General features: G+C 42.1%; 1 protein-coding gene across 2 annotated transcripts in view; it reads left to right on the forward strand.

Annotated features, from left to right (window-relative positions):
- Nucleotides 1-14,161, forward strand: part of tyw1 (tRNA-yW synthesizing protein 1 homolog (S. cerevisiae)) — a 55,008-nt gene that overhangs the window by 35,519 nt on the left and 5,328 nt on the right. For both annotated transcript variants that reach the window (XM_072391927.1, XM_072391929.1), the window contains one exon: nt 10,915-11,082. In XM_072391927.1, coding sequence (XP_072248028.1) covers nt 10,915-11,082 — 168 coding nt within the window. The remainder of the gene's footprint in view (nt 1-10,914; nt 11,083-14,161) is intronic.

Raw genomic sequence — 14,161 nt, forward strand, 5'->3', positions numbered from 1 at the left:
CATTTTACACGGGCTGATTCTGCCACTATTTGTCTTTTCATTTCTCCCAACAAACAGACTCCAGCGGAGCAGGGCTTCTCCACTATACTTCCTTCTGTCTTTTTATTCACCATCTCAGATTTAAGACTCAGTTCGCACAATCCTTTATGTAACCGTATAAGTGGGATAATTCATTAGAGGGGTGGGCTGCGTACCACACTGACCTCATCCTGGTCATTTGGCGGGCACAGTATTATTAGTGTGGGTGGCACCCAGCGGCAGTCTGAGCTATGGTTGTCATAGTGACGAATCTGCCTGAGTCTGAGTTCATTATTCATTGCATCACATCGAGGTATGATCCCAGAAAAAATGGAGGAAGAAGCAGGAGAGGGGGTCAGTGGATCTTTTGTCTGTAAGTGGCAGCACTGTCTTCAGCAGAATTATGAACACTTTTTTTTTTTAGGTTGAGTTTAAAGGTTCTACTGATTCAGAGGAATTGTTCCAGATTATTTTCACTTTCCTATCGTGTGCATCGAGACGCACGCCTGACATTTTCAGGGAATATCTGAGACTAAAAATGTCAGAAGTGTGAAGCAGAGAGCCTCCACGGCACTGCTGGCATAACAACAATCCTTCTCTGAGGTCGTAAACCACGATCATTAACGCTGCCACAGTTGAATGAGTTTTCCCTTTACCTTAAAACCCAAAACAATTGTTTGCTTTGTTTTTAAAAACTAAGGAGATACGTTATTGAACTTTTTGTTTTGATCACGTATCAGAGTAAAAACTGTGTTGTCTGCAGTTTTCCCCCTTTAAAAACTGCCTACACTCATAATTAGTTGCCTCAACTTTAGATAGCAGAGATCAGAGAGAGTCCTGATCTTTGAAGTCAACCAGAGTTTGTATTCAGTAGTAGCCGATACTATTTTAATTTCACTGCGTAGGTGCGAGCTGATTGCTTTGAACATATTTCAGCCCTTGCACATGAATACACACATCAAGGCACTGATGTGTGTATTCATTTCATGCCTCCATCATCCTAAATGTCCTAAAAAGGCAAAAGAACATGAGATGCATTCATTAACTACCTTTTCCCACACGGAGCTCGCCTTTGGAATACCTCCCCACGGCCTCTCAACCTGGGCTACTTAACCGCAGGACACCCCCCACAGGGATCCTCTCACTCTGAGCTACTGCTGCTGTTACTTCCTTTAACCTTCTGTTCTCCAGTCACAGTTTGCTGAATTGAATGGTCTATATTTGGGAACTGCTCAGTAAAAAGTAGTCATCCAGACAATAGCATGCAAGACAAAACGTTATCCTGCAGGTAAGACACACCAGAGACTTATAAAGAGTAGGAATATGTAGCAAGAACACTTTCCAATGAAGGTTTCCCAGAACTTTCTTCATTACAAGCCATCTGTTGGATTGAGTTAGGAACAGCAGCTTCAGACTGTGGCTTGGCTTAACCCTCCTGCTGGAAACATTTACTGTAGCCATAGATAGTTTGTTAAAGTTGGTGCTCAAGTGGGACTGGGGACAATTTTCCAAAAGCAGTAAAATAGTAAAATCTGTTTTAGTGTCTCAGTATGTTGCTGACATCCCTGCTGAGGACGGAGAACTCTCCTGTCATAACATGCATCTGATGATGTAGAAAAAGGAGCAAATGCAGGACAGGTGGTGACTTTAAGCCGTTCCTTTGTGTATTTAGCTGCTAAACTTAGAGACTGTATCATAGTTTGGATTTGAACAGTTAGCCTGCTTTGGTGCTTTTTAAATGAGCAATTCCTACCTGAACTCTTAACTTCACAGGGATAAGAATAAAAAATGAGTACATTTGATGATGCAATGTTACCAAAAACATTTAGATCAGTTTTATAATAAAACATATCTATGAACGTTTACATCTTTTACATCCAAGAAGCTCAGATTTAACAGTAGATTCTTACTTTTTAGGTTCTGTGCAACATTTAATGAGTTTTTTTATTTGCTGGAATTAAAAAAATATGGTTTATGTGTCCTTATGCTGTATAGGTCCTATGTGCAAATGACACATTTCTGTAATATACTTCAGTGAAAAAAAAGGACTGGATATCTGCTGCGTTTATAAGGAAAAAGAGAACAAATTGCAGTAATCTGTGCAACAGGCACACAAATCAAACATATTAACCAGTTCAAACAGATTAACTATGAAAGCACAACGTTTTCACTAAATAATGAGATGAGGGAGCTGGTTTCATGCTGAGAAGTCGAGGTCAAATGTATGTGACAGCAAACAGACAGCAGGGCCACATGCACTGGTGGGGTATGTGAAAGTGTTTCTGAGCCTGTGAGAGTCAAACCTGGCTGCCAGCAGGGAGCCGGGCTAAAGCTAACAACATCAGACTCCTGTCATCATTCCTTTGGTGCCCTCTTATGAACACTGAGGAGGAGCTGGCTGGGTGACGCAGGTTGGTTTGGAGATTCATTGCAGGCCTGTTGAGAGGTACCTAAAATGTATTACAATAACAGACGGGGACTTTGTTCTTGTAAAAGACACTTGATGTCTCCTCTCTGATGAACTGTGGTCCACTTTTTAAACTGCCTTCCTCTGCAGAAGTGTTCAGTAGCAGGCATGTCCTCTGAGTAATCTGTGTGGAGCTGGACGGTGTCTCGGGTCCTGTTCACAGCTCTGACTGATGGAGGACGGCAGTTATCTCACATTACAGTCACCACATTTTGTGTCTTTTAGAAAATCATCACATGTGGATGATTAAAATGAGGAACCCATTGAAAATATATAAATGACTTCACTTTGAGGATTGCATCCATGCGTGGAAACGTTAATGACTTATTGGCCTCTGTAGGATGTTGTCGCTAAGCTTGTGTCTAAGTGAATTTATCAAGATGAAAAGAAGATATTTAAGCTGAACGGTGTCGGACGTGAACATTTGTGAACTGGTTAATGTCCAGCCTGCAGAGGTGGATGGGCTGACTTTTCCAGTTAATACAAATAATAATTCACTAACCCATTAAGCCCTGAGGAGCCTAACAAACATGTAATTCTTATTCATCTCCATTCAGTCTTGTTTGCTCTTATATCAGAGCCTGTGTGCTCCAAAGGATGTTGTGTCTCTTTAATGTTTCGTAGTAACTTCAGTTACTACAGAAAGCATCTACCTTCCATAACAGACCAAATATGAAGAAAAACGGGACACCTCTCCGCTTTCCACGGGTGGCAAAGGTCAGATTGGGAGGGTCCACGTTTTGGAATGAAATCATAACAAAATATTGTTGATGTACAATATTCTCTGTGCATTAATGTTGAAACAACAAAGCAGACACTGCACAGCTTTTACTGCCTCTGCTCTACATGCCAGGTCCATTCTGAGCACATTTCCAAAAAGCTTAAAGCGATTATTGCTCTGTTTTTGCAGCAGACGTTGCATGACCGTATCGATGCTTAACACTGGGTGCTGCTACGTTGTTCGGGCTATGGGAACATTTAAGCCGTGACGCTGTGTCCAAGCTTTTTATTTCCTGCTTTGTTTGGTTTGCTTTACAAATGTGTTTAAATTAAGTTGTACTGCTGCATCATCTGAATATGTATTTATCCAGAAAGGAGAAAAAAAGCCAATCAGATCTTGTTATTATTCTACAGACCATGAACGTGTCGCTAATTTTTCCAATCACAATGTTCATGCTTGAGTGTCACCTTTAATTTGATCACAGTAACTGAAAAAGCAATTTTTCTCTCTTCGGCGCTTTTACTCTGTGGCCTTTATTTCATTTTTATTCTCCCGTCACTTCCAGCCTCTGAGTTTTTGTCCTCATGTGACGGTTGAAATATTTTCCTTCTGTCCAGTCTCCAGCATTCACTTTCAGAAATAAAGCTGAAAACATCACAACAATCAAGAGTTGTTAAAGCGGAGGATTGTTTTTTTTAAATCTGGATCTTATTTCTTGCATAAAATACTTTCATCTACTCACCGTTAACAGTTTGGTGAAAGTCGGCGTCCTTCAGGTGCTATTTAGATCACCCGAGATCCACGTTTATCCATATAACTGAGTGCTCTAAATAAGGCTTTATCTGTCTTTATTTCACCAATACTTTAAGACGAATGAATGAATGAACGCGTACTATTGCACTCAGAGCTGCCTTGTTGTTGTTATCGGGGGGCTTAGGGGGGCTTATGGGGGCTTTCTACACACTTTCTACACATCAATGCGCGCCGCTGCAGCATCCAAAAGCATCGATCTTCCCCTTTAACAACTCTGAGTGCTGTGATGAACGCAAAAGAAGTTGAATCTCCAAGTTGGGACCTCAGATAAGGTTTAATCACCCCAACTTGTGCATTTAGGTCGGGTTGAAAGGTAGTTTACCAAGTAAACCGAGTATTTTATTTGCTGTTCTTTGTCTATTTGGACAATAAACTTTTTAAGTTCAGTGAACTATAAAACTGCTGATTAAGATTTGTTGTTAATAGCAAAGCGAAGAAGCTCTGACTTCACACTAGCATGATGTTAGGTGGTGGGTGGCGATAAAAATGCTGGACAGATTTACTCTGATCTCAGTCCGTCACCTCACAGCACCCCACAAAGCTCAGCGGCTCCCTGAATTACGTATTTTCAGACCAAGGTGACCCCAAAGGGACAGGGTTGTGTTTAAGTAATCAACAGCTTGCTTCATGGCTGAATTCATCAAGGCCTGTTCATGAGTTTAGAAAAAAGGACTGAAATGATCCGCAGAGACTCGCTGTTCTATTGATGATTCCTCACGCAGTAGGTGTGTGTATTGATCCACCACAACATGACATTTCATTATATCAAAGTGAGTACAGCTCCTACAAGACAGCTGGAAGCACTGGAGTGAATTTATAATCAGAGCACCTCAGCAAATGTGGCTGTGTGAGAAGCTGAGATGTTTAAAAGATTAAGCCACACCCACTTTGAAAGGCCTGCACTGCTTCCTCTAATCGAACAGAGACGCAGTGAAAGGAAACACTTTTGCAGTATTTTTGTATTAATGATAGATGGATTATGCAGCGTTTTCACTTCACAGGCCACATGAACACATTCACACAAGCATACAGCACATTTTAGGATGTACAGTGTCACAGGTTACTGAATACTTCACTCCCTGACGCACAAATCCACCCAGCGATGGATGCGTCGGCAGCCATGTTGGGTTCAGTGTCTTACCCAAGGACACTTTGACATGTGCTCAGGGAAAATCGGGAGACATCTGAGCTTTGATTGGCAGACGACTGCGCTTCCTCCTGAGGTATAACCGCCCCACTTCATAGATGGTTCTGACATCATAACTCAACAGCCTGAGTTTTAGTCCAACTTCCTCACAAATGCATTGGTTCAGTTGGTGGTGGTTGTGACAGAGCCTTTTTTATTCTTATGTTTCATATTGGCCTCCCATTCGCCCAGAGTCCAGCTCTTTGGAGCACCTTCCTTATTTCCCTGTTTGTAAAGATTTCTTCTTGGTATAAATTCCAACTTCTTTGTTTTGTCCAAGTCTGACCTTCAGATTGGAAACAGAACTAGTCTCACCACATCCTGACAATCAATTATTTAGCCGTCTCTGCGATCTGAAGGGTCACTGTCGGGGTGAACGCTCAGTCACTTCCTAATCTCTCCCGTCTTTTTTTTCTGCTCAGTTATCTCTCCTTCGTCGCTCTTCCTGCCCCCTCACTTTCCCTCTTCCCACCTATGATCACTATATTGTCTGTTACTGAACAGATAAAAACCCTCTGACTGCTGAGCTGTGAGCAAGCTATCGACTTCAGCATCATGAGCCTGTAATTAGTGCACCCCACGCTGGTTTGATAGAAGAAGTTACTCTATCTCATGACCAGCTCTCCAATCAGCCGTCACTGCTGACCAATCAGAGGACATTGAGCCCTGCGGCCCTATTCCATTTAAATTCGAGGACCAGATACCTCAAACATGCTGTTGTAAGTTAATTTAAACTTCTGTAATTCCAATACACCTTTAGTTGCTTTAGACCAAGTCGAGGATCCCAAAAGATGAGAGTTTGTGAGATTTGTACAGGTTAAGAATGTCAGTAACGTAAGTAAAAGAGCTCACGTATTAGCAGTGGACTTACTCTAAGAGGACAAAGAGATCTCGATCATGCAAGAAAAACACATCTCAGAAGAAGCATCTGCATCTCTTACATTTTCTCCCTCCTTATTCATAAATGTCCATTTGTCACCCTTCTCTTAATGCAATGATTTAAGTAATGTGCATGAGTTTAATCAAGATAAAGTGTGGACCTGTAAAAATGATGAATAGCATGGATATGTGCTTGTCCACAGCTACCAGTGGCAAGATCTTTCTTATCGACCCATTAGTTATTCATCATTTTATGGTGCAACCCAGTGCTATTCACCATCCACTGTTTGGTTGTTGTCCGGTGTGTGATTTATCATCCCAGTGCAGCATCGATGCCACTTACCTGCCACTGGTCGCTCACTTCTTTGGGAAAATAAATAACAGAGAGAGTGAAAGAGTTGGGTAAAGGTGTGAATGTGCAGAGATGAATTCAGTGGAAGGCACAGAGGTGCGGGACACGCACTGCTTTTTTTTTTTGGGCTTTAGTAATCAATATTTATGATTTTCATTGAAGGTGGAACAAATAGATTATCTGAAAAGGTGAAGGGCTCTCATTCGTTTGCTCCATCTCCCCCACACACTTACCCAGTTGATACAGTACATTAATTCCTTCCATATAGATCTTTACCCATCTCTCCCATTGCTCTCTCCTGCCTTCGCCATTCCCGGTGATTTATACCAACTCCTGGATAGTTGATCTTTATTCAGCGGGCCTCCAGGCAAGGCTGATAACACCAAGGTCTCTCATCAGTTCTGTGCAGCGTTCTTGACCCACCTCCCCCCAGCCACCCCCTTACAGTCTCTTCAAACTCAGCCCCTAATGGTTCTGTGCACTTTGTTTGTTTCTGTTTTGCTTGTGCAGTGGAATCACAGCCCCTCAAGACTGGTGTGGTTCCATCTGCAGATCCCCAGCAGATAGCACAGATTAGATGTGAATGGTGCTCTGAAAATAGACAAGACAATGGGAGAAAGTTTGTCTTATCTAAAGGGTGCGAGTAAATACTCCAGTGTGGAAATCCACTATATTGGTTTTAGAAGGTTATCTTGACATGGATCTTGTTAAATAGTGAAGTTTCTGATATTTATTCTTCTTTGGAGTGTTATCCAGAATAATGCTCTGGAAAAGCCAAAAATGGCTCTTTCTAAACACAGTGAGCTGAAAGGTGGTGGCAGGAAGGAGCATTAAAGTAAATAAGAATTACAGTGGAAATGCAACAATGAGGTGAAATTACATGTATGATTTTCGACCGTTATTTATGAAGCGGTTTCGTGTCACAAGTTTTTATCTATTCAGTTCTCGTATATGGGACCCGTATAGTAAATCTGCTCTGAGACTCTGCAGGTAATAAGTTTTTGATTTCATTTGTTTTCTCTGAGGCTCAAAGAAAATTGCTATTCTCCACCGGAATGTGCCACAGCATGAATAAAGCTCAGGCTGCTTATACACTGGTGTCTTTGTATTCCCAGTTTTGTTGAGACTGAACTGAAAGAGAAAGGACTCTGTTCTTTCTCTTGATTTTTCTATGCAACTCGCAGACGTGTCCATAAACACATATTCAATAATCACCGGCTGCATTCGGACAGAAACATTCTAAGAAGTTCTCACATTCTCACATGAGTCGGGGGCCTCGACAGGGACTGATGTGACGCAGCCGTCTGCCACAGACGTGTTACTTTAGCGCCACTCAGCAACAGAACAAAACCCGTGAAAAGTAAGGAGAGAAGAAAACAACAGCACCAAGAAGCTAACATGGAGAGCGAGGAGGCCGCCGTGTTCATGGTCTGCATGACGGTGATATTAATCATGGACGATCACATCAGGCGTCTAAGATGGAGGCTGGAAGAGCTCACAGCGAGAGTCAGGAGACGAAGAATCCAGCAGCGGGCGATACTTCTTCGTTTCATGGAGGAAAGAAGGAGAGCAGAGCGCCGCAGACGACGTCTGAGTTTAACTTATTAAACAGGCGCCGGATGTGTCCGTGTCGTATGAGTAAATGTTTCAGACAAGGGGCGGAGCTTCCAGCCACCAAACACCTACGTCACGTTCCTGTGGAGCCCAGTAAAGACCCTAAAGGAGCTAAAATGGTTCCAGGAACTGAGGGCCGTGGTCCCTGGTTCCTGTATGTCCGAATGCATGAAAAAAACGGCCCTATTCCTGAAAAGGTTCAAGGAACTGCAAAAGGTTCCTACAGCACCTACTGTGGTTTTTCTTGCTGATAGTTACCTAATTGAGGATCGGAGGGTGTTACTTTTCTACAAAAAGTTCCTCTATGTGCAAGGATGGGTGTGTCTACTTGGATTACTACTTTTGTGAAGACTCACCAGAGTTTGGAGAGCTATGACAATTTGGTCCTCCTTCCTTCAAAGTGCATTAAAGGAGGTTTAAGTTTTAATTAAAGTTAAGAAATTAGTTTCTGTTAGACTGTCAGACTTGGGCATTTTGGTTGTGGTGCTTAAGGTTAGCATAAGGGGCTCTAATATTCTGCATATTTGAATGATTGTGTTTGAGCAGAAGGGAGAGCACTCCCAGGCGAACCATTACCCTGATGTGTATGGCTTTAGGACCATAGTTTGGAAATGGCTGCAGTGCTGCCTTGTCCATGAGCTCCAGTATATAACTCTGATGGAAGGCAGCCATCTGAAGTGTAATTCAGCTCAGTTGCAGATATTGCAAAGAGTAGAACGCATTATAAATCACTGAACAAACTCAAACTGATTTGGTTCTGTATAGTCCTTAAATGTAAGTTGTGCTCGGCTAACTGGCAGAACCAGGCAGTTCTTCAGTCTGTGGAAATGTTTCTCAGACATGTCTTCTGTACAGACATTTTTAGTTTGGTAAGTTCAGGGAGCGTTGTTCACCTCTATTTGTAAAGTCAATGATTGCTACATGTCTTTGGGAACTGTTTACAGGTGAAATCAGTTCTTAGAAAACTTATTATTTTGGTCTTTATTTGAGGAAATACTGCTGTAAACACCCCTTTGATCTATTTTTTTCCTCAGAAAACTTTCTTGTACTGTGCTGCAGTTTAACCTCATGCTCATGCAGGCACCCGGCTCTGTTGTTGGCATAATTGTACAGCTTGATCCTGGTCAAACAGGAGCTTACAGCAGAGGTCACTCGCTCCAGGAAGCTGGCTTGAGATAGGGCTGGGGACCAGGCGAACCCAGGAGGCTGCCAAGTAAAGTCTTTAGCTGGAACGCAAGCCTACTGGAGGCTTGACTGCTAGCTCAAGAAGTGCTGGCTCGCCTATGAGCGAGCAGAGCGAATTCTCAGCAAACTCAAGCCTATCTCACAGTTCCCTGAGTGCTGCAGCTCCTTGCTTGGCCTCGTGTCTGCTGTGTGTGATCATAGAAACTGAACTCACTGGGAGTGGGGCGAGTTAGCAGCTCTGAGGGAGCTCAGCTGCAGAAGCTAGCAACCCCTGCAGTCTTGTACAGTTCCCAACGTTTTCTTGAGAATCGCTTCAGAGATGTATAGCTTTATTTATTTTTTCTTTTTAAACTATGATTTATTGAGGCTACATATATAAGATAGTATATTGGGCATATAAATGTAATACTGAATTACAGAATTGGTCATTGCTTTGCATATGTTTATAGTCATATCTTAATAACTTTAAAGCCACGAGAGATATTTCTGGTGGCAAAAACTTGTGCACAGATGAGTTTTTAGAGAATTTATAACCGTAGGTGAGGTACTTGAAAAGCAAGCATATTCCCATTAGATGCCTTGGTCTGAAGCGACTGCTTCACACAGAAAGATGATAAACTATGAATAAAAGAACAGCTTCTCTTTCTTTATGTGATCATTAAAATAACTGGAACTTTTCTCTGAATAGTCTTGTTGTTTCAAAGCTAAAAAAACTGATAATGCATCTAATTGCTGCCACTCGTCTTGTATCGGAGGACATTGGTTTGTATGGAAGTAGTTCCACCAGCTTCCTGATTCCTCCCTGCTCTGTCGGACTCATGTTGTCTCCTCCATGACGGACTTTTGATTTCTGCCACTATTGATCAGAAAATACTTCCACCCTGCTGCTCTTCATCTGAATTCTGCAGTTGATCAGCCTCCAGGTTTAATAGTGATAACCCGAAGTTATTGCTGTGTATATCACTTCCTGAGGTGGGGGGGTTGGTATGTTTTAGCCTCTGTGAGGCACTTTGTGTTGCTTTTGAAGTATGAAAGGTGCCATATAAATACAATTTGATTTGATTTGAATGGTGCAGGTAAAGGTTTTTTATTTAAGGATGAACAACCTTGTTTTAAAACTCTATTTTTGGTCTTCAGCGTGTGGATCTGCATTAGAGAACACTTAACTGATGATGAACAAACTACCCTTAAATATCTAAAGCTTGAATTTTCCCCAGTCGGGTCACGTCTTTACGCCACATTTAAGCATTCCCCTCAAACTAATGTTGAAACAACTCACAGCTGCCAGAATGCACCTAAAAATGGACCTAAATGCTTTTTTTTTTCTTTAAACCTGCTAAAATGAGTGCAGACATTTTTATGTGGAACACATTACTTTTACTACAGTGAGTGTAAATGGGCAGATATCCAGAGTAACTTGTTTTCTGTGGCTCTCATCTATAAAGTTTAAGGATGCTGCTTCAGTATAGATCACATTTCTGTTATAATGACGCTCGAAATCTCTATTTAAAAACTGTGTTTATGTCACCTAAAAATCCAGCAGTTCAGGCCTTGGAAAAGACGTGTTGAGGACATAATTACTGTACTTAGGTGTATAAATAGGCATTGTGTTTGTTTCCTGCATGGTTGCCTTTTGGATGCTTTAAAAAGCTCTGTGTTCGGTGCCTCTGTGTGTTCAGGGCGTGACTTACTGTGGGGAAAGCTCCGCCAGCAGTCTCACCATGGCCAACGTTCCCTGGCACCAGGAGGTGGTCGCCTTCGTCCAGCAGCTGGCCGACAAGTTGCCTCAGTATGAGATCGCCTGCGAGCACGAGCACTCAAACTGTTTGCTCATCGCACACACGAAGGTAAGAACGCCGCCGTGTTTGGTTTCATATCGTTCCAAATCTGCAGCAGAAATCAACTAAACGTGAAATTTAACAAACTGCTTGAACAAATGTTGAGGTTGGACAATGCAACGCAAACATTCCACTTCATCACGTGTTTGTTGAGTTATTTAATGAAAAACTTGGTATAAAGATTATTGATGAGCTCCAGTTTGTGGGCTCTCTGCCACCAGGTTGATTTCCACTTTTTATGACCAGTTTGTTTGATTTCTTTGGTTTTACGCCGTTTCTTTAATGACGTCATCTCGATGCACGCTCTCCTCTTCGGCGCCACTCGGCATCCGTCTTGGTTAACCATCCTGAAACAGCTGTGGATGTAAATGCACTTATGATACATTTAATTTTGCAGATAATTTATTCTTTTAACATTGTGTATCTTGCTTTATTTGTCCATTTATTTTAGTTTTCCAGATCAAATCAGACTCTATCATTGAAATGCCCTGAGATTACATGTGTGGGATTTGGTGCTCTGTAGATAAAACTGAGATGAGTTAAATCAACTCAGGCACAAAAGATAGATTAACTTTATACTAACAAGGATAACTGCAACTGGACCACAAAACAGTTTGCCTCAAACTGTCTCCAGTGGGTGATTTAGTGAATTATTAAACCCACTCAGACCCAAGGCTTTGTTGAAACTACGACCATTTGAGAGATTAAACCCTCTGCTTTCATTGGTAATCGTCAACTTTAACCTTGTATTGATATTTCAATCTAATTATTTATTTTTTTTAAGAGGTTTTTAGAATTGAAAGGCAGAAGCATGCATATATGGCATCAGCTTTGAATGAGCTAAACTCAACAGACTTATCGGTAAATACTGCAGCAGCAGCCTTTCTCTTGTCCATATTAACTTCCTCTTCTGTTCGGTCATTTTCGTTTAGACACAAATCTACACAGTTTATGTCTCTGTCCTTTTCAGATTAGCTCTCCAAACAGCTCAGAAGTCATTGCATTTTGACGTTGCCCTGCTTTAGTCTGCTGTCGGCCCCCTTTTAGAAAAACGCAGCCCTCTCAGTTGGTTTTATTGTGGCTGAGACACGCCACCCAGTAAAGAATCAGTCAGTCTTAGTGTTCGCTCTCAGCCACAGAAACTGTCCGTTAATAATTAATGATGATTAATTGTCACCTTGGAGTCCATTAGGCACCTACACCAACACACCACGCTCACACATTCATGCATTATTACAGTTTGTTTGAGGACCTAAACTCATTGGTAGTTATTAACTGATTTGTTCTTTCATGATTGGACAGAGATTTGTGTTTTAAATGTTGAACTATGGGTCTGCTGCTACTACTGGGGCCTCAATACCTGCAGAAAGACAAGGAAAGCAAATGGGTTTCTTGTCTCCGGGGTCATACTGAATAGTCACAGGCTTATTTTATGTTTTCAACTCGTCTTCAGAACAAAAATAAACTCTTAAAGTTGGATGAAACCAGATTGAGTGGTTGGATTTTCACAGTTTTACCACTTGGAAAAAAGCAATTCCATCATGGTTTACTGTGCCTGTGGAGCTCAGCTGGAGGGATGGAACCCTGTTCCTGACTAACCTGCAGGTCCAAAATCTTCCACAGGTGTGCAGTGAGGTTGAGATCTTATATACCATATTTTCATATGATTTTCATACTCCGTGACCCTAACCCTAACCCTTCCCTCTCGAGCTAATTACATGTTTTCCATGTGCAAACATCTGTCGTGACTCTGCAGACAAGCGAACTGTTCTATCCATGCTGCCTCTCAGGTCACCTACACCTAAACTTCCCATGCATGTAATCCGTCTATAGGTCATAGTGAGTGTGGATAATGGCGACTGTCCTGCCAAGTCTCACCCAAGACAGTCATCCATCCAGTTCTTTTGCTGCTCCTCTTTGTCTGGAGTGTTTTTTTCTGAAACCATTGATCCAGAAGCTTCAGACTCCAATCTTTTTACAAAGCATTAATCGGCTGCTAGTAGGGATGGAGTGAGCTTTTTTAGATTAATTTAATGCCATAAGATGTTAAAGAAATCTCTAGAACCTGCGCTTTACTGTGTGCTTAAAAAGGTTTCTCATGCAGCAACGTGTCTGCATACAGAGCCTGCCAGGCGGCTCATATTGTGGGAAACTTTCTCTCCTTCGCCAGATATCTTGCAACAGCTGTTGTACTCTGGGTCCACCTTTCGCTGCTTGTATTTGGTTGATTTTGCAAAAGCCTGATCTCGTAGCGGTGGTTGGGGGGTATTTTTGTGGCCTCGGAGGGGTGATGAACTCGTATTGTGCAAATCGGTTGCGTTTGGTCTTTAGGCTCACCGTTGACATCCAGGAAAAACCTGAAATGTGCCCAGATAGCCGTTCCTTCTTGGCACTGAATTGCTGCTGGCAGTAAAACGGAGTTAGGGTCAAAGCAGGCAGCACGGTGAGGATCGTGCTCTTTGATTTCTCCAGTGATTTTAACACAGTTCAGCCTTCACTGCTATGTAAGAACCTATAGAAAATCCAGGTGGATGCCACAGTTTGAGAGACTGAAGGTTGTGCAGCAACCGCAGATCAGGCACATTCAATATTTCACTGAACTCATTTCCACCGTCACCTTTGCAACAGAAATATAACAGACACAAATGACACCTTAATTCATATCCACCTCCTCGCCTACAGCTGTCAGAATGTCTTAATATACCCTCCCAAACAGATTTTCTCCTTCTCTTTCTGCTCTCTCCTCTGTTGCTCTCTGTAAATAATGTGGTAATAGTGCTGGTTGCTCTCAGGTCTTTTGAGTAGTAGCCCTGTCCGTGTCACCGTGACAAAAAGAACGGTATTTTGCTCTCATTGTGCCTTTTTAGAGATGTCGAGAACATACTCTACCTACAATTGAGCTTTTTTTTCTGTATTCTTATGAATACGTTAACATTTTTGTGCTAAACATCAAGGATGCTCGGTGCCCAGGTGCAGCTGGGGGTGATGGATGCTGTTTGCCAGATGCTGTGTATTTTTACTTCAGGTAATCTGAGTCCTGTGCTCTCTCAGCTCAAAACATGGTCTGCCCATCAAGCTGTGATGGAAA

Source organism: Leuresthes tenuis, unplaced genomic scaffold, assembly GCF_036924035.1.
Source record: "Leuresthes tenuis unplaced genomic scaffold, fLeuTen1.0.hap1 SCAF_9, whole genome shotgun sequence".
Taxonomy (NCBI): domain Eukaryota; kingdom Metazoa; phylum Chordata; class Actinopteri; order Atheriniformes; family Atherinopsidae; genus Leuresthes; species Leuresthes tenuis.